At 37.0% G+C, this 22862-nt stretch overlaps 3 protein-coding genes across 3 annotated transcripts; 1 reads left to right on the forward strand and 2 right to left on the reverse strand.

Annotated features, from left to right (window-relative positions):
* Nucleotides 1-369: 369 nt before the first annotated feature.
* On the forward strand, nucleotides 370-3896 carry itprip (inositol 1,4,5-trisphosphate receptor interacting protein). Its single transcript, XM_079473493.1, has 2 exons — nucleotides 370-512; nucleotides 1603-3896. Exon 2 carries the CDS (start codon nucleotides 1617-1619, stop codon nucleotides 3234-3236), a length of 1620 nt encoding a protein of 539 aa, XP_079329619.1. The 5' UTR covers nucleotides 370-512; nucleotides 1603-1616; the 3' UTR covers nucleotides 3237-3896.
* Nucleotides 3751-10359, reverse strand: gsto1 (glutathione S-transferase omega 1). Its single transcript, XM_079473440.1, has 13 exons — nucleotides 10156-10359; nucleotides 9193-9301; nucleotides 8824-9046; nucleotides 8582-8683; nucleotides 8394-8494; nucleotides 8061-8208; nucleotides 6559-6640; nucleotides 6315-6374; nucleotides 6005-6113; nucleotides 5668-5890; nucleotides 4997-5092; nucleotides 4791-4897; nucleotides 3751-4501 (listed from the first exon to the last, which is right to left on the reverse strand). Exons 1-13 carry the CDS (start codon nucleotides 10184-10186, stop codon nucleotides 4351-4353), a joined length of 1542 nt encoding a protein of 513 aa, XP_079329566.1. The 5' UTR covers nucleotides 10187-10359; the 3' UTR covers nucleotides 3751-4350.
* A 1028-nt stretch (nucleotides 10360-11387) lies between these two features.
* Nucleotides 11388-18316, reverse strand: chuk (component of inhibitor of nuclear factor kappa B kinase complex). The gene is made up of 22 exons (XM_079472804.1): nucleotides 17908-18316; nucleotides 17553-17657; nucleotides 17382-17476; nucleotides 17167-17284; nucleotides 16546-16615; nucleotides 16353-16441; nucleotides 16186-16275; nucleotides 15953-16077; nucleotides 15763-15870; nucleotides 15548-15686; nucleotides 15214-15408; nucleotides 15006-15108; nucleotides 14718-14841; nucleotides 14477-14628; nucleotides 14334-14395; nucleotides 14136-14245; nucleotides 13989-14038; nucleotides 13738-13846; nucleotides 12961-13108; nucleotides 12679-12806; nucleotides 12486-12585; nucleotides 11388-12323 (listed from the first exon to the last, which is right to left on the reverse strand). The coding sequence occupies exons 2-22, from the start codon at nucleotides 17655-17657 to the stop codon at nucleotides 12264-12266; spliced, it is 2280 nt and encodes a 759-aa protein (XP_079328930.1). The 5' UTR covers nucleotides 17908-18316; the 3' UTR covers nucleotides 11388-12263.
* Nucleotides 18317-22862: the final 4546 nt, after the last annotated feature.

Below are 22862 nucleotides of genomic sequence, written 5' to 3' on the forward strand. Positions count from 1 at the left end.
GAAAATATGTGTATTTAATATAAAATATTATATATCCAACTGTTAAACAGCACTGCCTAAATTTACTAGAAGCGACCATTCTTCAGACTGTGCAAGCAAGAACTTCAACCACAGTTGACACTGGAAGAGTAGATATTGTTTAGGGCTGGAGTCAAAATAAAATACACACCCAAAAAAGTACAACGAATTCATATAAAAATCAATAAACGGGCCAAACGAGAGATGAGTATGTAAAGTAACGTTACGCCGCCCAGGAAACTAAAGCGTGTCACATAGGATGTCGACTGGCAGATACTTCTTCAGAGGCCGTGAGAAGTCTATTGGTCCAACCCACGTGCTTATTATAGAGGAAAAACGAGCACATTGGTCACTTCCTTGTTGTTAGAAGCACTTCTCATAGTGTATCGAACAGGATAAGGAAATGAAGGAATAACGGTGCGCTTTCTCTTTCGTCGGTTCAGTGTCATTTGTGAACAATGACCATCGCGAGTCTTTAACTATTGGAGAGCTGAGTAAGTACAACTCATTTGCTCAGTTTTCTCAAAGACTTTTACAACGTAACGTTCATCGTAGAATTGGAACTTATTTAAAATGTGTCATTTTAATCCCCATATAACGTCATAATAAAACACGCAAAGCAGTCAAATTAACTCACATTAGTGAGACACGCCTTAGCTGTTAGTTTATTACGTCATATGTACATTACGTTTGTTGTTACAATGTAACAGTTGTCACGTGTAAAGTGTCTTTAACTTTATAAAGAGGAATATGAATAAGTATAGTCTAACGTTAAAAGCTCGTTTGTTCTCTATTCGTCTGTATTGGTGGACTGTGGGACATATTTTATGCCACAGAAGTTTCACTGTACGCCTGTACTGGAGTTCAGTTATGAATCAACTTCTATGATTCAACAATTCACGTTGTTATTATGTAAACTTAGAATTTTCTTTTGTATCTTTAATCTGCCTTTATCCAGCAATCACTCGGACTATAAATAAACCAATGACATAAATTCCTTATCAGTTTATATGAGGTTCCTTCCTAAAATTGCACAGAAATGTTGAAATGCTAGTTGGTGAAAGTCTTTTTTACTCACACTTCAAGTTAGACATGAAGGCCTTCAGGAAATTTGAATAATTAAAATATTCAGGTAAAAAATCGTGCTTTTTACTTGATTTAATTGTACTTAGTACACATCAAGTGTACTTAAAGCGCTCTGTTTTCATACATTAATTTTGTTCTTTATATACTAAAAATGTAGTCTTTAGTACTTTTATTGACGGTGTCTCAAAATCGCACAGTGGAGTGCGCTTAGATCTTAAAAAGTACTAAAGACTAGGTCTTTGTATATTAAGTACAAAATGTATGCCTGAGAATAAGGCATAAACATTTAAGTGTATTTTAGGGCACTTTTTTCACTTAGGAAGTATTCTGACATTTGCACAAGTGTTTTATTAGAAGTTGTTCCAAGATATGGCTTTATAATGTTAACACGTTGTATTAAAATGTAGGAAGTGTTTTTTATTACGAGCCTTGTACATTTCTTATGCTTTTTTGGTGTACAGACCAGTTAAGATAATCTAAAACTTTATGTTTTCTCAGACGCACAGTAAAGAATGCAGGGTGCTATCGCCCGGGTTTGCGTGGTGATAGCGGCTGCTATTCTCAACCACCCACTCCTCTTCCCCACTGAGAACACCACCACCCCTGAGCAAGATGATGCCCTCCTGGCCCGGATGAGAGAGCACCAAGAAAACCTGGAGGCTGAACAGAAGCGCCTAGAACAGGAGATCTATAAAACAGAGAAGGCTTTGATAAGTGATGAGGATTCAGAAAGTTATAGCTGCTACTTCTGGAGTGCCCTCTGCCTTGTGATTTTCTTCACAATTGAGGTTTGCAGGCAGGATATAGTCCCTGCTGAAATTCCTGACCCTGTTGAGGACGAGGATGGATATTTCAGCACTGGATATCCTAGTGCCAACGCTATCACCTTAGATAAAGGCGTCCTAAATAACTTCTGCAAGACCCGCTTTCATTCCTTTGCCCATGAGAATGGCAGAGTGCAGGAATTTGTCGAAGGCTTTGCAGATGACTTGCTAGAGGCTTTGAAAAGTGTTTGTGATGGAGAGGCTGACATGGAAGTTGAAGACTTTGTAGGCATAGGCAGCATGTTTGAATCCTGGAGGGCATGTAAGCCTCCAGCGTGTGACCTCATTGTGCCCTTCACGGCCCCACAGCCATACAGGTTTCAGTTTGACGTCTGGTGTGACTCCGTCACTGACATCCCACTAGACCTGCAGGGATGTGTTAGGATTAAACTAATACAGCAAAATGGGAAAAACTGTCTTTGTGGTGCCGCCGATCTCGGCGATGATATGCTGTGTCTGCTTCACAACAGAAATGACTTTGAGAAGACTGATGAGCAAGGGTTCGAGGAACACTTCTGTGTAAAGGACAATGCTTATTTGTCAAAAGCTCAAATCATGAGATGGTTTCAGATCTCGGTGACCAAAGCATGGCAACACATCTCTCATAAGTATGAGTTTGAACTGGCATTTCAGAACCTGGACGTCCCCGGTGCGCTTAAAATCAGATTTAGGTCTGGAAAGACTGTCACTCTTAACGTTACCCCTGCTGTTCAGTTTGAAAACACTGATGCATACTTTATCTCTCACTTCCCTACTGAAACTAGCAACCCCTCAGACACTCACTGGCACCTCTCACTGACTGTTTATGAAAGAAATCTACTTAAACATCTAGCTCAAAAACTACCTACAAATTCCTGTCACATCCACTGTCTTCAGATAGTGTCTTTCTTGCACAAAAAGCAAACAGCTTTGACTGGGAAAAGTGCTCTTACAAATTACCATATAAAGACCGGAGTCCTACACCTTCTTCTGAGCAAACCTCCTTCAGTGTGGCAGAAGCAAAACCTTGATCACAGATTACGAGATTTGCTCAGTTTCCTGCAGAAAAGCCTGGAGGAGAAGAGACTCTATCACGCTATCGTTGGGAACCCTCACGTCCCAGTCGAAATTCAGATCCCTGAACTATTCCGCAGTGCAGAGCCAATAAACCTTTTTAGACCTCTTGTGTTGCAAAGGCAAGTCTATGCCAAAATGGTGGATCATTTTCAAGAGATGATCACAAATTCCTCTGTGCTTGTGCAGGAATATACCCCTCACTTCCCTAACGGTCACATGCACCATAAACTCAGCTCAGCCACACATATGTAGGATGGGAGTTGATGCTTCAATAATCTGGTATGGAGTAATTGTTATGTTTTGCACCTTAAATGTAAATCACATGTTAAAGCACTGTTACTAATGCTACTATAATGTTTGTGTTATTTATATATGGCAGCTGATCGTATATTTTAACAGGTAACCATGCGTAATTACAAACAAGAATGTATTATTTGTTATGAATAAACATTTAGTCACTGTATTTTGCAGTAATATTAACAATTATGATCAAATTTACCGGCTGTTGAGTTTGAGGAATTGCTTTCAGCATAGAGGTTCAATCGTCAGCAGAGAAAAATGTATGTGTTTTTTCACAGGGATTCGTTATAGCTTACCACAAAGTGATATAGTTTAAGCCTTCGTAATTTTGTAATGTGTAATCGTTTCCGAACAAGCTATATGATTTATATTGTAATTATGCAAAATATGATATTTACCAAAGAATTAAACGAAAGCACCACTAATGAACAATTCAGAATGCAGCATGGTGACATGCACTGAATATAAAGTCTGTTTACTGTTTATTGTAAAGGTTCCTGTTGCATCAGGCATTACATAAGCAGTAGTGGGCCAACCTTGTAACAGCACTGTTCAAGAAAGATTGATTAAAAATACAAATGTACTCATCTTCATGTCAAATTGACATAATTCTTGCTGTAGATCAAAGTTGTCATGCGATTTATTTTTCCAGTCAACAAATCCATACAATCTTGTTGGACACACCCCTTTCAAGGTGCCTTTTTCTTGAGCTTGACAGCTCCTGTTCAAAACATAGTTTTGTTGTTTTAAGACAAACATGGTTGGAACAACATGACAAAAAAAATGACAGGATTTGAATTTTGGGTGAACTACGCCTTTAATGGTTGATCATAAAGTAAAGAAACAGTGATATATAAGATGGAAAAGAGTAGATAAAAGGATACATATATTTTGCCGTTATGTTTATGTTAACCTTTGGTTTATTTAGGTCCATGTATAAATGACAATAATAAAGCACCATCAGGACAGAAATGCATGAATGTCCATTAAAAGAGTACCATACAAAGAAACACCACAAGCAGATGGACAAATATTACGCTGCCTTTGTACGTAAACATGATTTACTCTATAAACCATAGTCAAATTTGGGTTTTCCCTCCATGTAGCTGTCAAAGAACACCTTGTGAACATCATTGCTGAACATGGTGGCTTTCACACTGGGATTCTCATACATGCGTTCAATCCACAGTTTTAACTCGGGAGTGTGGTCCAAACAACTGCAACATAAAAAAAGTGTTTACCTTTTATTTATAAATACAGTTAATTAATTGTTTATTATTTAGATGATTGTCAAACAAGACAATGTCTGAAGAAAAGTGCCTTTTTTCCTCTGTGAACAAGGGTTAGTGTACCAAAGTGCTTTTCTATTCAGTTCACAGAAACCAAAGCCCTACCTTTCTTCATCTGACTGAGTGATTTACAACGTTTGCATTTGTTCGATTTAACCTCAATGACTCAGCAAAACTTTCTACTTCTTTCAATGTCATAAAACAATCTAAAACTTACTGCTTTAGCCCCATCATTTCGATCCTCTCAAACCACGGCCAGATCAGGTAATCGATCATTGTGAGTGAATCTCCTCCAAAGTATTTGGTTTTCTTTTTTGCCAGAGTCTATAAAAAGATATATAACAAAAAGTTGAAAGTTAAGAGGATTAAAACTGAATGTATGAAACAAATATATCCAATTAGTATTATTTAAGAATAACGCACCTCATTTAGTTGGCCGAGTTTCTCTTTAAACTCTTTTTCAGGTACTGAGAGATCCTCTCCTTTGGTCATAGAGAGCTTATAGAAGTATGGAATCACCTGAAATAAGAACCCATATTCACCCGACATTCATGTCAATATAAAAGCAATTCATAAACCCGAAATTATTTGAATGAAAATATATCACGTTCCTGGCTTGTTGCATCTTCACACATCTTTGCTATTGTTGTTTGCTACAATGGGGTATATGCATACAGGGCGCTGACATACTCCCGCTAAAATCTCAGCCAGCTAACCCACTTCCGGTCTCATTGCGCTGAGGTCATATGGCTGAACATTGCTATATGCCCTTGTCATCATTCCTCGAGTAAGTGCAAAAGTTTACTTGGCTTTTTACCTATTTCTGAATGTAGCTCGAAACGGATAGCCTGAAGCACTTCTTTTTGGTTTTTTATGTATGACTTAGTGTTTGGATAATTTGACGTAATCCTGCATCTTGAAGCGACCGAGGGAAAAGCAGCATTGTTTCTATGTGCGCCTGATATAGATGGCTGCGATTTACCAGGAGACACGTCATCGTGGAATTATGATAAGGCTGCACACCCAAAATCAGCAGTCATACCAGGAGATGGGTTATATTTCCAACTCCAAATGCCAAACTGCGTAGTGCCTACCTTGGAGTAATTCTCCAGCAACATTTTATGTTGAGCCCTCTCAAAAGGGTCAGCTGGGCACAGTTTCTTCTGAGGGAAGACCTCCTCCAGGTATTCACAGGTGATTGGCGACTCGTATATCACCTGACCACATGCGGTTTCCAAGACTGGCACTGTCCCATTAGGATTCTTCTCCAAAAACCAAGCAGGCTTTTCTTTAGTATTGATGTTGACGATCTCATGTCTACACAATAGAATAATTTGGCACGGTCATAATAAAAATACAAAACACTAAAAACATGCGTACACTATAGGTAGGCTATAACTCACGGTTTCATAGGTCAATATCAACACTCACTTGATTCCTTTGTCATGGAGTACCAGCCGTGTTCTCTGAGCGAATGGACAGAATCTCATGCTGTACAGCCGAATAAGATCTTTAGGAACTGGTCCAGGAGCAGTACTATCTGTTACACAATACAAACATTAAAGCACGAATGTAACCATCCACATTCACGTGTTCATAAATACAGCAATGCGTGATTGAACGTAAAGAATTACATCTTATAAACCCCACTATATCAGCTCAGAATACAAGTTTTGCTTCTGCAAAAAAATGGTCTCTGTAAAAGTTATGGATAGTTTATCTTCTGACAAGCTAACTTCACCTTTTCCGTGACATTTTTGACAAGCCATCGTAGCGATCGGTGTGCTCACTTTAAGATCTCCTAAAACAGAAACACATTTGTAACCGCACAGAAAGCACGGCCGTTTTCTAGACAAACGTTTAAAGCTAAAAGCGACGATTCTTGAAAGAAGGAAAAGTTCACCGATGGCCGTCATAATCAATAGGGTTAGTTTAAATGACTGAAAGAAAAGCATTAAATGTGTGTTATTCAAGTTGTTACTCACCCGTGCGGATAAACTTGAGTGTTGAGTGCAGTATACGGTGGTAAAGTTGAGTTTTTAAAGAAAGAATGGGTGTGGCGGAAACCTAAGGTACCCTCCTCTCATGCACTTGTATAGTCTCGCCCATCTGACCTTTTTCAAAATAAAGCTTGTATATGAAGATGACTCACTATATTTTAATATGCTTAGCATTTGTACGCGATTTGATGCTGGTCCCTCCAAAGTACATTTTTACAACTCGTCCATAGATTAATGCATCTTCGGAAAAACCTTAACCATGGCATCTAAATAAATACAACAAAATGCATACATAACCAACTAAAAACTAAAGCTGTCATCTTTGTCATTTATTTGTAATCTGTAGCCTAATTTATTAATTGCAAGGATGATGGCAATTTATACATTACTTATCTTTAGACGTGCAATTTTTGACTATTTTGTGAGATTCTGTCCACGGCACTGTGTAAGTAATCCACAAAACCTCAAGTCATCAAGACAACACAAACAAAGAGTCTATCTATTCTCAAATCAAATCTAAACTTCATCACATGCATTCAAAACGTATTTTGTGCTATTAAGAGACCTTTTTTGACATTACGCAAAAGTGATTTGGTCTGTATCGCACTGTCACTCACTGCAATGCAAAACATATCGCATTGATTGACATCTATTGTTAAATCTTTTTAACTCTGTTCAGGGTGGAGCACACTTAAGCAAACAGATAAAGGATTGGAAAGGCACCTGCAACGCACGGTTTTATAGCCATTTTAGTTTGAAGCTCTAAATCTATAGGACTCTAAAAATAAAGGTGTGGACCTTTGCTTGCTAAAATCTGTCACTGAGAGTTTCTTCCGGTACAATTACAAACAAAAAACTTGTCTTTTCCTGGCAGGTTTTTTAAAAAGACTTTAGTTTTGTAAAGTTTTAAACTAGAATCCTTTCTTATTCCAGAAAACAAAGGGTTAATATTTCCATTGGAAGAATATGGGCTGTTAAGGCAAACATTTTAGGTTAAATTCCAGAAAGGGGCAACCCATGAACTACAGAGACAATAAGATACTGAAGCATTACTGATTAACTTAAAGGGTTAAATCACCTTAGTGTACTAATGATTTTTCTAAATGAAAAACGAAACAACTAAAATGAATTAATCACTTCATAAGACAGCAAAAACTCAGAATTATACTGGAAATAAGAATCTTCAGATAATTATATTTAATCTATTAGACTCCCAAAACTTGTTTTAATTTGTTTAATGTCATACGTTTTTTTCACCACATTGTGTAGAGAACAGATTTTATTGGCTGCATGTCATTCAGCTGAACATTTCACGAATCCTCAGAACTATATCCACGACAGGAGTTTTTCAAGCTACAGACGTCGCTTGAGTAAACCCTTTAAACAATCTGATTGTAAGATTATCAAAACCTTGAATAGATCAAGTATAACTTCAGTTAAATCAGATAAAATTCATTGTTTGTTATCACTGAAAATGATTTATTCTAAAGCCCATAATCATAATCAGGGTTTCCCTCCATGTAGGTCTTGTAGAAGGCCTTGTAGATTTCTGTGCTGAACATTATAGCTTTCACACTGGGATCCTCCAACATGTGCTCAATCCACTTCTTTAACTCAGGAGAGCCGTCCAAGCAGCTGAAATATCACGATAGTGTGTTAATGCTCAATTTAAAGTCTTGTTTTATGATTGCTCAGTTTGAGAGTTGTTCTTCGTGTGTGTGCTTTCAATTAGACAGAAACCACAGCTTTACCTTAAGAGTTTTCAGAGATGCACAAAGATATATATCAAGATATGTGTATATTCTGAAAAAAAAACATACGGCTTCAGTTCCAGCATCTCCAGTCTCTCAAACCATGGCCACATCATGTAGTCAATCATTGTGACCGAATCCCCTCCAAAAAACGTCTTGTTGCCGAGCATCTGACAAAATCCATTTAAAATACAGAAAGTTATCAAAGGTTATTTATGCAATTTACATGTTTATTTTACCTTCTATTTTACTCCCACCTTGTTTAAATGGGTGAGTTTGTCTTTAAGTTCAGCTTGAAGCTCTGAGACATCCACTCCTTTATTCTTTCCCATTGGGATTTTATAGAAGAACGGAGTCACCTAACAAGAGCATCCACTGACAATGAAGTAAACATGTTTTCTTCAAAAAAAATCTGACATTATATCAACATCCCTACTGGAAAAATATATTACATTTCTATATTCTATATGTTGTTATCCATGAGCATGAAACTGCCTACCTTTGAGAAATGTTCTAGTAGCATTTTCTGTTGGGCCTTCTGAAAAGGGTCGGATGGAAGGAGTTTTTTTTGTGGGTACACCTCATCCAGATACTCACAGGTGATCGGTGACTCGTTTATCACCTGTCCACTCTGGGTTTCCAGCACTGGGACTAATCCAAGAGGATTTTTCTCCAAAAACCAATCAGGTTTATTCTTTAAATTGATGTTGATAATATCATGTCTATACAAAATACAAACCAGCAAATGATTCACAGAGTGATTTTCTTCTCGCTAAAACCAAAGATTCCTTTGACTTTATTTCAATTTCACTTATTAAATGCAAAACCGAGAACCTTCAGCAAAACAGAGAATTCACTATGTACTCACTTTATTCCCTTGGCATGAAGCACCAGTCTTGTTCTTTGGGCAAAAGGGCAGAATCTCATGCTGTATAAGCGAACATGGTCATTTGGCACAGGGCCAGGGGCAGCACTGCCTGTTATATGAAAAACCTTTAAGACCTGAACGACCAGTTTATAAAAAAGAAACAAGTGATTCTATTTGGGTGATAAAACAAAAGTATATGGCTTGATTAAAGTATACTGGTATTAGGTATCTACATGAAATCCTGTTTTATAAAATGACAGAAAACTCTATGATAATGTAGAAGAGCATCATGAACATATTTATTGATCACAGTATGTCTGGTTCACATTTGCATATAATGTTTTTTTTTAGAAAGCAACACAATTCACTGGGTTCAACAGGAAAGACAGTCTGAACAAAATCGGCAAGACTGATTTTACTTCTACAGCATGATGACAGATCACTTCTCAGCACAGTTACAAATGTCCTTAAACCTGCTGTGCTGATTTCTTGAAAATGCTTTGTCATGCTGTTGTCAGCACACATGCGTATTGTGATTAAATAACAGATACACACCTCGTGCTAACATAACAAAGACAAATCCGGACATGTTTAAGGATGACACGCTAGTGCTAAATCATAATGTTATATCCTAATCCAGTGGTTCTGGAACTGGGGACCCCAAGATGGATCCAGGGGAGACGTTTTTCATACATTATATGCAACCAAACATTACAAAATAAGCCCACCGACCAAAATAATTCATGTTTCTGCGTGGTACTGAATGTTTTTGATTTAATAAACATTCTAAGTTTAAGTCTTTATTTGGGGGTTAAGGGGGACTTAAGAAAAAAACGTTTGAGAACCACTGTCCTAGTGAAATGATGATTTCTGTTCTTTTATGCAAACTACAGGAGATCTGTCAACAGCTGTTAAAATAAAGTTTTCCATTAAGATTATTTCATTGGTGTTAATGTTTCCTACCTTTCCCAAGACATTTCTGAGACGCAGCCATTCTTATATCAGCGATGCTCTGTAAAGCAGATCTGCTTTAATTGAATTTAGAAGTCAACTTCAAGATTTTACATGTTTTACTCCCCCGTATCTCCGAGGATAAAACTGATAACAGAGCAGTCGATATAAAACTCAACTGATAGTATGAACTAATTTAGACACAATGGGAAGTTTGTAGATTTATTATAGAGGGGAGGTCAAGTCTATGTGTAATTGAAAAACAAGAGTTGCGACACACTTTGATCTAGCCGCCGCGTGGTCACTAGGTTCATGGCGCGTAGTTCCAAACTGTCTGTTTGAATGGGTTCAAGTGGGAGAGACAGTGGGAGTAACTGTGTTTGCAACAAATTTCACTTAATACCAACACGATATATGCAGTGATTTCTATGGTGATGACATTTTGTCTGATGAGTGTTAGAGAGACACTATTGTATTTAATTTGACTATGAATAATGCATAATGTGCATAACATTAACAGTATGCATGCGTTCATCTGTTTTTTATGCTTCTATGATCATTAGTACATGTAACATTTTGTTAAGAAGAGAAGTACAAGAAATAATCAACGGTAAAGGAACAAGAAATGAACAAGACAAACCTTTTCAGTCAGTATGAGATTTTATTATTTAATGTACATAGGGAGAGGCTAGATCATATTTTAAGTGAGCAGTCTTTATAGAAAATCATTCAACCACACACACACAAAGCCATTTTTATTAAAAACATCCAAAACAATAGTTTGTCTCAAAAACATCCTTATAATAAAACACCAGTTCTACCGAGATGTATTCTATCAACTTGGGAATGTATTCTATTCACTGGGAAACAGTGAAATGAATGGGCTTCAAAGTAATGTTTGAACTATAGAGCTCTCCATGACACGAGTTACTTCTGCATTCCTTTCTATGCGAGTGTCGCAGCTCTGGTTTTTAATGGCTCTAGTAACTGCTGGTTTCCAAGATGAAGTGCCTAATTTCAAAATAAAAGTCCTCTTTAATGTAAAAGACCGCGGTCTACACCCTGAATCTAAACGACTATAAATTAAGCATGTATTGCCTATTCGACCTTGTTCATCTTTTAAGATACTTATGTGTGCACTTCAGTGTTAATAACCGTTTTTCAGAAATTCTATTGACTAACTAATAGTGTTGCACTATTTAGTGTTTGCTGCCATCCTTCTAGCATCATTACAACATTAAAATGACACAAGGAAAAGCACTTTAATTACAGTTTATTTGTCATGTACACAGTAAACACATTAAAACCTAAGTGTTCATACAGAAGATGTTAATTTTTAACCCGGAATATCCTCAGAAAAAAAAGGAAATGCAAAATCTTGTTCTATAGTTTATGATGAACTCTTATTGAGCTGATCGTCTTTGGGCCAAAAAAGTGAAAAACAGGACTAAATCAATTACATGAAAATAATATAACTATGAATTTCAAATATACCAACTTTTTATTCTTTATTTTTGTATGATAGTTCATATGAATTCAATAAAATTTGCCCACTGATGAACAACCACATTCATTCTTAACCATTATTCAATATTGGTAACCGTCACCGCCTTTGTGTATTTCTGTGTCTTATTCAGAAACTGCAAATGTTTGCTTGTAACATTATTATAAAGCCAACCATATATCATTAGTATTAAATCAAGATTCTGCTTTATATACTATTTTTACTTTCAATAAGTGACGAGACCAATTTCACTGACCTCACACTTTCAAAACATTCACAGTGAGCCTTTAAAGTGCAGATGCTGAACTACAAACAATTACCCAGCTAAAATGACAGTACAATCAACCCATACAGAGAACTATGTCATATGTAAATAAATACACTTCTAGATATTTTTTGCATGTTGTTGGTTCCATGTCAATTCAAAATGCATCCTCAAAATATACAGGGTTGCTACAACACTGCAAAATGTGATTTTAACTGAATTTAGATACAGACAAAAGTTACTTTATGATAAACAAATTATACAAATCAACACAAACCCCAATCCAGTGATGATGAATAACTGTATATAAAAGAAAAACTGTTACTTCCTGTCATAGAGTATGTCTTGACTCTATAAGCGCTGTGACTTAGAAAGCAGCGAATCATACTTAGTCCAGCTCCAATCTTGAGCCTGTGTGAAAAAGACCACAAAATATTATTATAAAATACTTTTATTATTTAAAAAAATAAGTGATTGGTCATTACAACATGAACCAGATTTATAATACAGCATATAATATATAACTTACTCAAACTGTTGCTGTGTTAACAGCTTCATAGATGCAAGACTCACCATTATGCTCTCTGATTTCTCTTCAGGTGTTTCTTGCAGTAAACTGGTTAGTTGGCTCAGGTAGCGCTGGTTCTCCTCAAGCAGATGATTGACTGATTCACTGGAAATAAAATAACTTTTAACAACCTTATAACCAATAACCCTTAGGTAGGAACACAGCTTCTATAAAATCACTCATGGTATGAAGATTTACCCATCTTGTGGCACTTGGAGGGACATGGGTGATCGAGAAGAGCACTGGGCTTGAGTCTGATTCCATGTTGACAGTGAGGAGGGCATCTCAGCACTCTGGCTTACAGGGCCTCGTGTTATGTTTTGTGCCTAAAAACAAATGCACATTCAGCAACTATGAATAGAAGACACATTATTGTACAACTATATTATCCTGTGAAGGTAAAAACGTGTTAACCGGTTTATAGGGAAATTTGTGATTACAGGTCATGTGCGTACTTAAGAATAAAAGCATGTTACTTACACAGGCGATCTTCAGTAAGTGCCAAAACTCTCTTTGTCTCTTGATTTGCATCTGCATGACAGTGCTGTCTGCCTCCTTAATAGACTCCAGTGTCTTCTCGATTTTAGGGAAGAGGTCGATAATCTTCTGCTTGCTCAGAAGTATTTTACTGCAAATAACAGGCATATTATGGTATATTGTAATAGTAATTAAAGCAGTGCGTTCAAATCATTATCCACCATACCTAACAGACACACCTCTTCTACAAGTACTCTCCTATTTTAAGTCTACTTTTGCTGCAAGATCATCTATTATTCTAGTTTACTTTTGAAACCTTCCAGTGTGATATAGACAATATTTTTCCATCCTGTAATCTGTAATATCCTGCTTACAGGTATTTGGTAGAGAATTTAGAAGAAGAAAATTACTAGTCATCCAGTGTTTTATATCCTGCACTCTTGTCAGTTTTGTTAATTTAGAAATTTCGTCCGTTCTAGATGTAATGTATAATCGAGCATCATCTGCATAGCACAATAATGTTACCAAGGGGCAGCATGTACTGTATATAGAGAGAAGCAGAGGCCCTAAAATAGATCGTTGAGGTAATCCATAGTTTACTGGCATTTGATTTGATTAAAAATGAACAAACTGATATCGGTTAGATAAATACGATCTAAACCATTCTAAAGCTCCTGTCTGGCAAACTGCTTACTATGCTCCTTTGAATTAAAATGTGTAATATGTGGATATTGCGTAGTTGACATAAAACCAGAATGTTAATGTTAAAAGCAACTTTACCTGAGGTGTGCATAAAGATCTCTTAGCACCCTGTCTTGATTTTGGACAGTTTGTACGATGACTTTCACCATCTCAGAGCTGTCACTGTAGCCATGCTGGGGGTCTGGCACTGGGGGAGACACAAAACACAAATCTCTAAACACCAAATATTTACCTCCTTAACTCACTAATACAATTTCACACTATGTGAAACTATGAAGGCCCTTCTATGAATCGACTCACCGAACACAATTAGGAGATTAGATACTTACTTTTGCATTTTGCCTTCAATTGTCTGTAGAGTTCAATTGATTTTTCCTGCCTGTGATCAGAGACAGTTCGGTTTGAATCACAAAATGTTCAAGAAATGTGAGAAATCTATTCCGAGAAACGTTAAATAACTGCAAGAATATACTCACAGCTGCTCCATGACGTCTCCTTGTCGTCGAGCATAAGGACTTCTCTGAAGCTCAACAATTTCTGAGTGCAGCGCCATAATCTCCTCATCTAAATGGCCAATTTCTGCCACCTTCAAAAACACAAAACTTTAGTTGTTGCTTAAACAATGTCAGCGTACAAGAACTGGCTTCAGAATGACTATGTATTATCCACAGTACCTGTACAAATGCAGCTGCTTTCTCATCATTGTCCTGCCAAGCCTTCAGCATCTTCTCTGAGGCTTCAGAAACAAAGTTGTTTTAAATTACAGTCATTCTACATGATAATCATGCTTGAGGAAATAAATCATGTGAACTCTTACATATGCCATACTGCATCTGATCGCTATATTTCTCCAAGTCGTACTGTATGCTGCTCTTAAAAAAATCAAGCTTAGCTTTCAACTGCTGGGAAAATGAGAACATCATGTTCTTGTATCTCGTAAGATTGGTGTTGTAGCGAAGGAGGCTCAACCTGCAAATACATACGCCAAAACAACAGTAAATGATGAAAGATCTTAAAGAATATGATCTTTAAGAATAAACACAATATGATACACATACATGGCTGCACGTTGACCCTGGAAGAGGCGACTGTAGTCCTCTCTGAGACCACAGATGTAGCTAACTGCCTCACCCCAAACCTTCTTCAGGGCACTGAGAGGGAGCTGGGTTCTGGTTTCCCGCACTGTAACCGAGAAATGCGGTTAAAAAAATTAAGACTTGGGTGAAGTTTCATGAGAAATAAGAGAAATGCAGCTTCAAAATTCTAAATGAATCATTTTTGTTAAAACAAATACTGAAACATATTAACATGCTATTCATATGTGTTGCAAATAAAATAATGAATACCAATAAAGTTGACACTATCAGGAAGTGTTCTAGCTGTTAGAGGTCCTGAGTACTTGGTTAAGCTCTTGTCGAACAGATATACAATGTAGCTGTCCCATCCTCTCTGATGATCAGACACAACCAAACAAAACAAATCATCAGGGAATTCTTGCTGATTGACCGATAAAGTGCTTTTGGCAAAAATAAATATTCAATATAAAGCACTCACTACTCCATCTAAAACACACTGTGCAGCAGGCTTCCTGGGATCTAACATGACTCCCGTTTCCTGCAAAAGCTCTTGATTCAAAAGTTCAATTTTGGTCTCAGCTTCAATCCTCTGTTGCAGGGAGTGGAGCCCTTCATCTGGGCTGAGCAAAAACGAGTGAACTTGGGTCGTTGTCATGTTCAAGATGTGAACAACCTAAAAATAAAAGAACCTTAGCTTAAAAAAAATAAAAATCCAATGGCCTTATCATACTTTTTCAATAAACATTACTAAATACGCAATAGTTTGATTTTATTAAAAATTATATCTAAAAATTCAAGTGCCCATGTCAAACCTTCATGTTTAGTATTTGATCAAGAAGACCGAAACACAAGGGCTGTTTTGTGTCTGGATTAAATGCTCCTCCTCCTCTTTGTACTGGGTCCCACTTAAGCATCAGCTGCAACACTCCCTCTAAGGGCTGCAGTAGTGTCCTAAAAGAACAAACACAGTAAATCAACTAAGACAAAACTGGCAGAATCTTAATTCATTTACAGTGTCTTTAGCTACCTGCTTAAATTGTTGGGGTATGGAAGGTGGGTAGAAAACCGGACCTCTCCATTCATATCTTCCACAGCCATTATGTCCTTTGGGCCTTTGTTTCGCACTTTGCTTGTCCTAAGAAAAGCAAACAGATGGTGACCATTTAAACAGAGAAGGAAACATGTTGTTTGAGGAATGGGGTTTTAAAGAAAAGTACCACTGCACAGGCTGGAGATTGTGAAGAAAAGGCCGGAATCCACAGCAGCACTCAAAGATCATGGTGCCAAAGCTCCAATAGTCCACAGTGACTGTGTATGACTTGCCTTCAAACAGCTCTGGAGCCTGTTTGCAAAGACCAAATGAAAACAGTATTGTTTTTTTCTTTACAGCTTGCAAATGCATAGTATAATAATCTTGTTTTATTTAGTACTGATAACTGCAAACACATACCAGATATTGCAAAGTGCCCACAAATGAAGTGCATAGGCTCCCCTGGTCCAGGTCTTTGGCATAGCCAAGGTCAATTATTTTGTGGACAAGCTGCAAAATCATCAAAACAAAAGAGAAAGTTAGAAAAAAAAATATTTACAACAAAAACCAAACCGAATAGCACATACCTTTCCATTTAGGTCCTGCAGCACAATATTCTCTGGCTTGAGATCTCTGTGAATTATCTTATTCTCATGGAGGTACTGGATTCCGGAACCTGTCAAGCATTAAATAGCTTGTTTTACATCTTTACTAAAGATTACTCATAAAAATATTATTAAAATTAAATGATAATAGGAGTTTTGAAAAATGACATATTACCGACATCATTTAGTAAAGCCAACACCTCACTCTCTTTTAACCCGCAGCAATTTTCTGGTTTGCTTAACAACTGCAACAGGGAAATAGAAAGTGACTTAAAGGAACAGTTCACTCAAAATTGAAAATTCTGTCATCGTGTACTCTAATAAAAAAATCTTTTTTTTTTAAATGCGGTCGATTTGATATAGATTCTCAAAAGCTGCAAATGTATTTTTTTTCTTTCATATTTCGGCAAGCACTGAACGCTCATTAACGTCAATGTTATTGCTACTACTTTCACTAGATGTCGCTTTTCTTTTTACAACGGGTGGATGTTACAACAGGGAGCATTTCTTAATGTATTGCTTCCTTAACATGGCAGATGCGGGTGTCTCCTCAATTTTACATCAACTTCACATAAAAGGCAGCAGTTCACATGATTGCAGCCTCTCTTTACGGCTAATTTTATTTTTATACTGTATCTTTAATGTAAAATAACCCTCCTCCTGTTTGATCAAGGTATGCGACTGTTCTGTTTCAATGCACCCAGGTGCGTTTAAAGTTTAATATACAACCTGATGGAGTAAACGATGAGAGAATTTTCACTTTTTGTGTACTTAAAAGCTGCTCAAAACTGCACACCTTTCGAAGGTCTCCCTTGGAACAGTATTCCATGGCTAAAAGTGGTAAATCATTCAAGGCAATGTGCATCATCTCGTCAGGCACATCTTTTGCTGTCACTACATTAAGATGTTTAAGCCTGAAAAGTGGTCAACAAGATGATTAGCTAGCATAGTCAACACAAATAAATAAAACAACAATGATTTTTATATATATCGTAGCATGGATGTACACACTTTTTCATAATCTGAACCTCTCGGCTCCATCTGTCTTTGTTTTTGGAATTAAGCTCAAGGCGACAGAGCTTCACAGCAATTTTCTCCGAGGTCTCCTGGAAATGAAAGTGAATCGACACATGAGCATAAAGTCTGTAAGTAAAGATTAAAGCACGTCAGGCAGACACTAACCTGATTCTGATACAGGTAGACATGACCAAATCCACCTGTTCCAAGCCTCTCCTTCATGAGCCAAGCGCCACAGACCTGATTCTGTCTAAAAGGAGGTTTCTCCATCTGAGAAGCACAACAGTAACACACATCACATTTACTCCACAAAAACCGTTACATGACATGAAGATGATGACATGACAGCCTCGGTTTTTGTCTACACGAGGGCTCTACAACCAGATCGTTTAACAGTGTCTCTCCCTGTGTAATTGTTTTTGTTAACGACGACTAAAAAGTGAAACCGTTCACCCATTTAAAAGTGTAACGTTACACGGCTAGCAGCGAGCTAACCGAGAGTTAGCCGGTAGAGACTTACCGTGCTTTAATCGTTGTTTCTAATTCACTCGATTCGACCACATCTGATGTGGAGAGTGTGTGTATGAACGTATTAATTCATACGAAATGACACGAACATCCGTTTCATTCTCAAACGTGCCATCATATCGGCTGTCAGATTTGCTAACTGGCTAACTGTTAACTAGCTCCACGTAAATAATTCGACGTGAGTCTTTAGCCTGCGATTTCACAAGTCTTCAATGGTCAGCTTTCCATAGCACCAGACGCGATTAAACGCAGATGAAACCGCACAAAAAAGCAAATGAACTAAATCTTTAAAGAATGCTAGGATAACGCGACAGTGCCTGGCCCACTTCTATAGTAACTGTTGTTGACGGGCGGCCACGCCAGTCAGCTGCTACCCCAGTGAGAATCGAAACAAAGTGCGCGCATGCGTGGTGCGTCGGGGTGTCTTTTAGCGCTGATCTAGGATCAGCGGGTCTTACGTAAAGGGGACTTGAGCGGAGTATGTGTAGCTGATCTCAAATCAGTGTGGTAATCGCGCACTAAAGTACTTGGTTATTGTGACAGGAAAGTGACGCAAAGATAATTGACGATAAACTGCGCTGATATTTTTCTAAATATATATGTTTTGAGAGATTATTTGTATGATAAATATAATTATGTGTTGCGTTATAAATGGGAACAATCTTGTTGTCACCAAGTGCATCTTAAAGGGCTAGTTCAGCCAAAAAGTTTTACTCAGCCTCAGGTTGTTTCAAATCTGTATACATTTTTGTCCTGTTAGACACAAATAAATATATTTGTAAGAATGTTGGCAATTTGGGACATCATCCACTACCATAGTAGGAAAGAAATATCTTTATTACATGAGGGTAAGTGAATTATGTCAGAATTTTCATTTTTGCGTGAACTATCACTTTAAGCAATCTGAAAAGAGTTATAAATGAAAAGATGAAGGCCTAAAGTGTCCATTTAAACGTGCATGAATTCTTCTTCGTAGAGGTTTATGACCGATCACTCAGTTGGAGTATTACCGCCACCTACTGTTTATCTTGTGTAATTCAATTCAATTTTATTTATATAGCGCTTGTCACAATTGTTACAAAGCAGCTTTACAGGAGAAAATAAGAAAAACTGTGTGAAAGAGTAAAACCATTTCTATAAAAACACTCATTTCATTACTGTTATTGTAACCTTCTCCTCTCTCCCTGGCCTCTGATAATGTCAATTCAACAAAAGGTTCTGGAAAGTTCTATACTGACACACCATCTAATGGTAAATTGGGGCAGATGTTTTCGTTCTCTAAACCAGAATCCTTGACCCATTTTTAATACATCCATCGATAGCTATTTCATCCTTTTTTTATATTCCCAGCAATCCTTTAAAACCGTGCGTGTACTTGACATCACTTCCCTGCAAATCAACCCAGTACATCATCATAGCTTCTCCCCCATTTCAAGTCTAATGGCATCTAGAGGGGTTGATCCACAGCAGATTCTTAGTGCTCTAGATTGTATGTTCTCCAGTTTCTTCAGTTCTGATTTGCACCCTTCTCCATATACTATACATCCATTTTCTATGCTAGAGCGTATCAAGGCTTGAATATTTGTAACAATGAACTTTTATTTGCTCCCCACTCATACTTAGTTATTGAAGTCATAGCATTAAGTACTCCCTTACATTTATTTTCAATTTTCCTAATGTGACTTCCAATTACATTTTTCATCAAATATTAGTCCAAGATACAAAAACTCTCTCACTCTTTCTATTGGTTGAATATACAACTTTTGAGCATACATTCATGTTGTTGTCGTCGACATAAATCTCCAGGAGATGGCGCTGAAGACTAATGAACATAACCCATCTCAAGCCTAGTAAGACCTTGTGCTTTGAAATAATAAAGGTTAAAAGCAAACCAGTTGTAACATATGTTAAGGATTTCTGACTACCTCTATACCCAGTCTTTTTAGGGTTAAGTTGTATCTCGCATTTACTGGTTTGTAAAAACTACACCAATCCAAAACTATTAAAATGTTGATGTTTTGAAGATGTGTTTGGATAAGACTTTTTGAGATTATAGCTGTTTACTCTTGTACTTGTTATACCTATAAAATGAGTAAGCTTACTGTATTTGTGAGCCATTAAAACACACTGTCAGCCATTGAATGCATGAATCATTATTTTGTAATGCCAACATTTTATATATCTCTGGGCTGGTTGCATAAAATGCTTAGACTAGTCTTTCAAGTTAGTACATTTTTTTTCTTCAAGACTGGCCTTAACTTCAAGTCAGTTAAATACAAAGGTAGATTGGTCTAATTGAAATATGAAAAATAAGACAGAAGTCCTAACTAATGCTTGTCTGTGAGAATAGTTGTTAAGACACAGTCTTAACTTAGCGGCTTTGTTTATGCAACTGGCCCCATACTTCAAGGATCAGGGGTTCAAGGGTTAGAGTGAATATAGGATGTGGAGAGAGTGTCTGAAACAGATCCAAAATGGTAAAAATATGGAATTAATACATTATGTATTAAATTATAAAATACTACACATATTTAGCATACAGACCATTAAAAACGTGATTTTGTTAGGCAGTCTGAAAAATATTCTCTGTCATGTATGTATTTTGTGGGAATAAATACATTATTTTGCATATGTCATTACATGGTCAGAAAGAGAAGGGCATAATGTATTTTTTTAAGTCACACAAAATTAATGAAACTATCTGTTTTATTTATCTATATTTAACTAAATCGTACCATCACTGTATGTCTGACAGAGACCTAATGTCTTTTAGATCATTTTGAGATCCAAAATTAGATCGTATGCCTCTAACCATAGTGTTAAAACCTCAAGACCTTATCTAGCTGCATATATCCCTGACATGAGATTAGTATTTCTCTTGAGAAATGAAGACACCGGAATAAATGCATTGCTCACATCAATAAGTGGAAAACGTTTATAGACAAAGGCATTCTGTCATGATTCTCATGGTGAGACACGGAGAGAGGACCCAGGTGCAGACAGCGGGTAAGGGGTTAACAGATAATTTAATAAATAATAAAACAAAGACCCACGAGGGGGTAACAGAACAAAACATGGATACAATTACTTATACCATACTTATACCATACTTATACCATACTTATACCATACTTATACCATACCATACCATACCATACCATACCATACCATACCATACCATACCATACCATACCATACCATACCATACCATACCATACCATACCATACCATGCCATACCATGCCATGCCATGCCATGCCATGCCATACCATACCATACAAAGACATAAAATAAACTTAAAACAAGAACTACAAATACACTGAACTAGACTTGACAAGACACATGGACTCACCACACAACCGCAATAAACCAGCACAAGACAGAAGACACAAGGGCATCAAATAAGGGAGCAAATCAAGAGGGAAACAGGTGTAGGGCATCAATAATCAGGTAAAGAGAAGATGGGAACAGAGACGAGACCCGGAGAGAGCGTATGGAAGGCAATAACAACAATAATTGCCTCTCTCCACATTTAACATGAGGTTCTGTCATGATCCTGCCACTATACTAAGAGAAACATGACACGATGCAGCAGAATCATGACACATTCTAAATGAATACAGGTCTGTGTAGGCATTTTCGTTTATAGAAAGCTTAATGTTTTGCCTGGTATGTTTGTTTTCTTCTTTAGAATAACTTGGTCTCAATTTCTTATTAATAGCATGGACTGGTTGTTATTTCACAGGCTGCATTTGTACTTTTACTGACCACTATCCACAAACACTACCCAATTCTTGCCCACACAAAAATAGTTTGACAAACCAAACATGATCGGACCAATGTCGAACATTTGTAAAAAAAACATTTGTAAACCCACTTCATATATTTTATTATTTTATAAGACATTCACACAAAAAAGTGAAACCAAACCTGTAAACATATGAACACAAAAATATGTTTTATTATTTTTACCCACACACTTCAAAAAATTGTTAAGACAGTTACTGTATAGGGTGATGCAAACATTTAAACACTCTTTAAAAAACCAGAAAACAGTAATAATGGAAGTTTTGTCATGTGTTGAACAGGAAATGTGTGTCTGAACATCAGCACATTTCTTAAGGTGTTGGAGTAATGACATCATCTCAGTGTCTCTCCGTCATGTAACCCCCATAATTTATCTTCTAGATTTAATAGACTGAAATCCAGTTAAACAGAATGTCACAACCTGATCTGAATAAGTGTCTGACACCCTACAAAATTAAAAAGGACAGGACACCAGAAGACAAAGTGTTAAAATTGCTGCATACAGAACAAAAATGTTTGAAAGAAATGTATCATGTGACATCACACACAAAAATTTACTGAGTTTTTTTTTTACAATTGACAACAGAAATCTTGAGAATAACGGCAGTAAGTCACCCACAAGTCCCAGAATCAACAATTTTGATATCTGGATAATGTCTGGATGTTATCATTTATCTCAGTAGAAGTAACATTATGGATTTCAGGTACAATTCAGGAGCTAACATGTCAAAAAGATCCCTCTTATTTCAAAATAGTTTTTGTCCTGACTTGGCCCTAAAGAAACACATTCTATAGGTTAGGCCTTGCTCACAGATATATTTTAATGGTTAACAGGAAACGCTTTATCATTCATCTTTCCCCCTCAAAACATGTTGTGAAATGATCAGTGCAATAAATAAACCGCAGAGATGGTTATTGCTTTATTGAAACCGATTTTAACACCCTATTAGGAGGCTGTTTCATGTTTAAAAAAGTCTATATTTCTTGAGTAATTCAGCTTGAGTCACAGTGGTGGTTTCTGAAAAAAAACATTGCCAACTACCTCACTGTTTACTGCACAGCACATGTGCCAGTCCCTCCTCAACCAATCACGTAGCCTTCACTATAAAGCAACGAACGCTCACTGCCACACAACAGCACA

Source organism: Barbatula barbatula, assembly GCF_947034865.1.
Source record: "Barbatula barbatula genome assembly, chromosome: 14".
Taxonomy (NCBI): Eukaryota; Metazoa; Chordata; class Actinopteri; order Cypriniformes; family Nemacheilidae; genus Barbatula; species Barbatula barbatula.

What these genes read in the sequence shown, in the direction of transcription:
- chuk (XM_079472804.1), bottom strand. Translation starts at nt 17,657, where the DNA reads ATGGAGAAACCTCCTTTTAGACAGAATCAGGTCTGTGGCGCTTGGCTC. An exon ending in GGCTTTACTAAATGATGTCG is followed by an intron (nt 16,442 to 16,545) that starts GTAATATGTCAT and finishes AATGCTTGACAG; the next exon opens with GTTCCGGAATCCAGTACCTC. An exon ending in TGATAGTGTCAACTTTATTG is followed by an intron (nt 14,842 to 15,005) that starts GTATTCATTATT and finishes TCTCGGTTACAG; the next exon opens with TGCGGGAAACCAGAACCCAG.
- itprip (XM_079473493.1), top strand. Translation starts at nt 1,617, where the DNA reads ATGCAGGGTGCTATCGCCCGGGTTTGCGTGGTGATAGCGGCTGCTATT.
- gsto1 (XM_079473440.1), bottom strand. Translation starts at nt 10,186, where the DNA reads ATGGCTGCGTCTCAGAAATGTCTTGGGAAAG. An exon ending in TCAGAAATGTCTTGGGAAAG is followed by an intron (nt 9,302 to 10,155) that starts GTAGGAAACATT and finishes TTCATATAACAG; the next exon opens with GCAGTGCTGCCCCTGGCCCT. An exon ending in CTCCATGACAAAGGAATCAA is followed by an intron (nt 5,891 to 6,004) that starts GTGAGTGTTGAT and finishes TCTATTGTGTAG; the next exon opens with ACATGAGATCGTCAACATCA.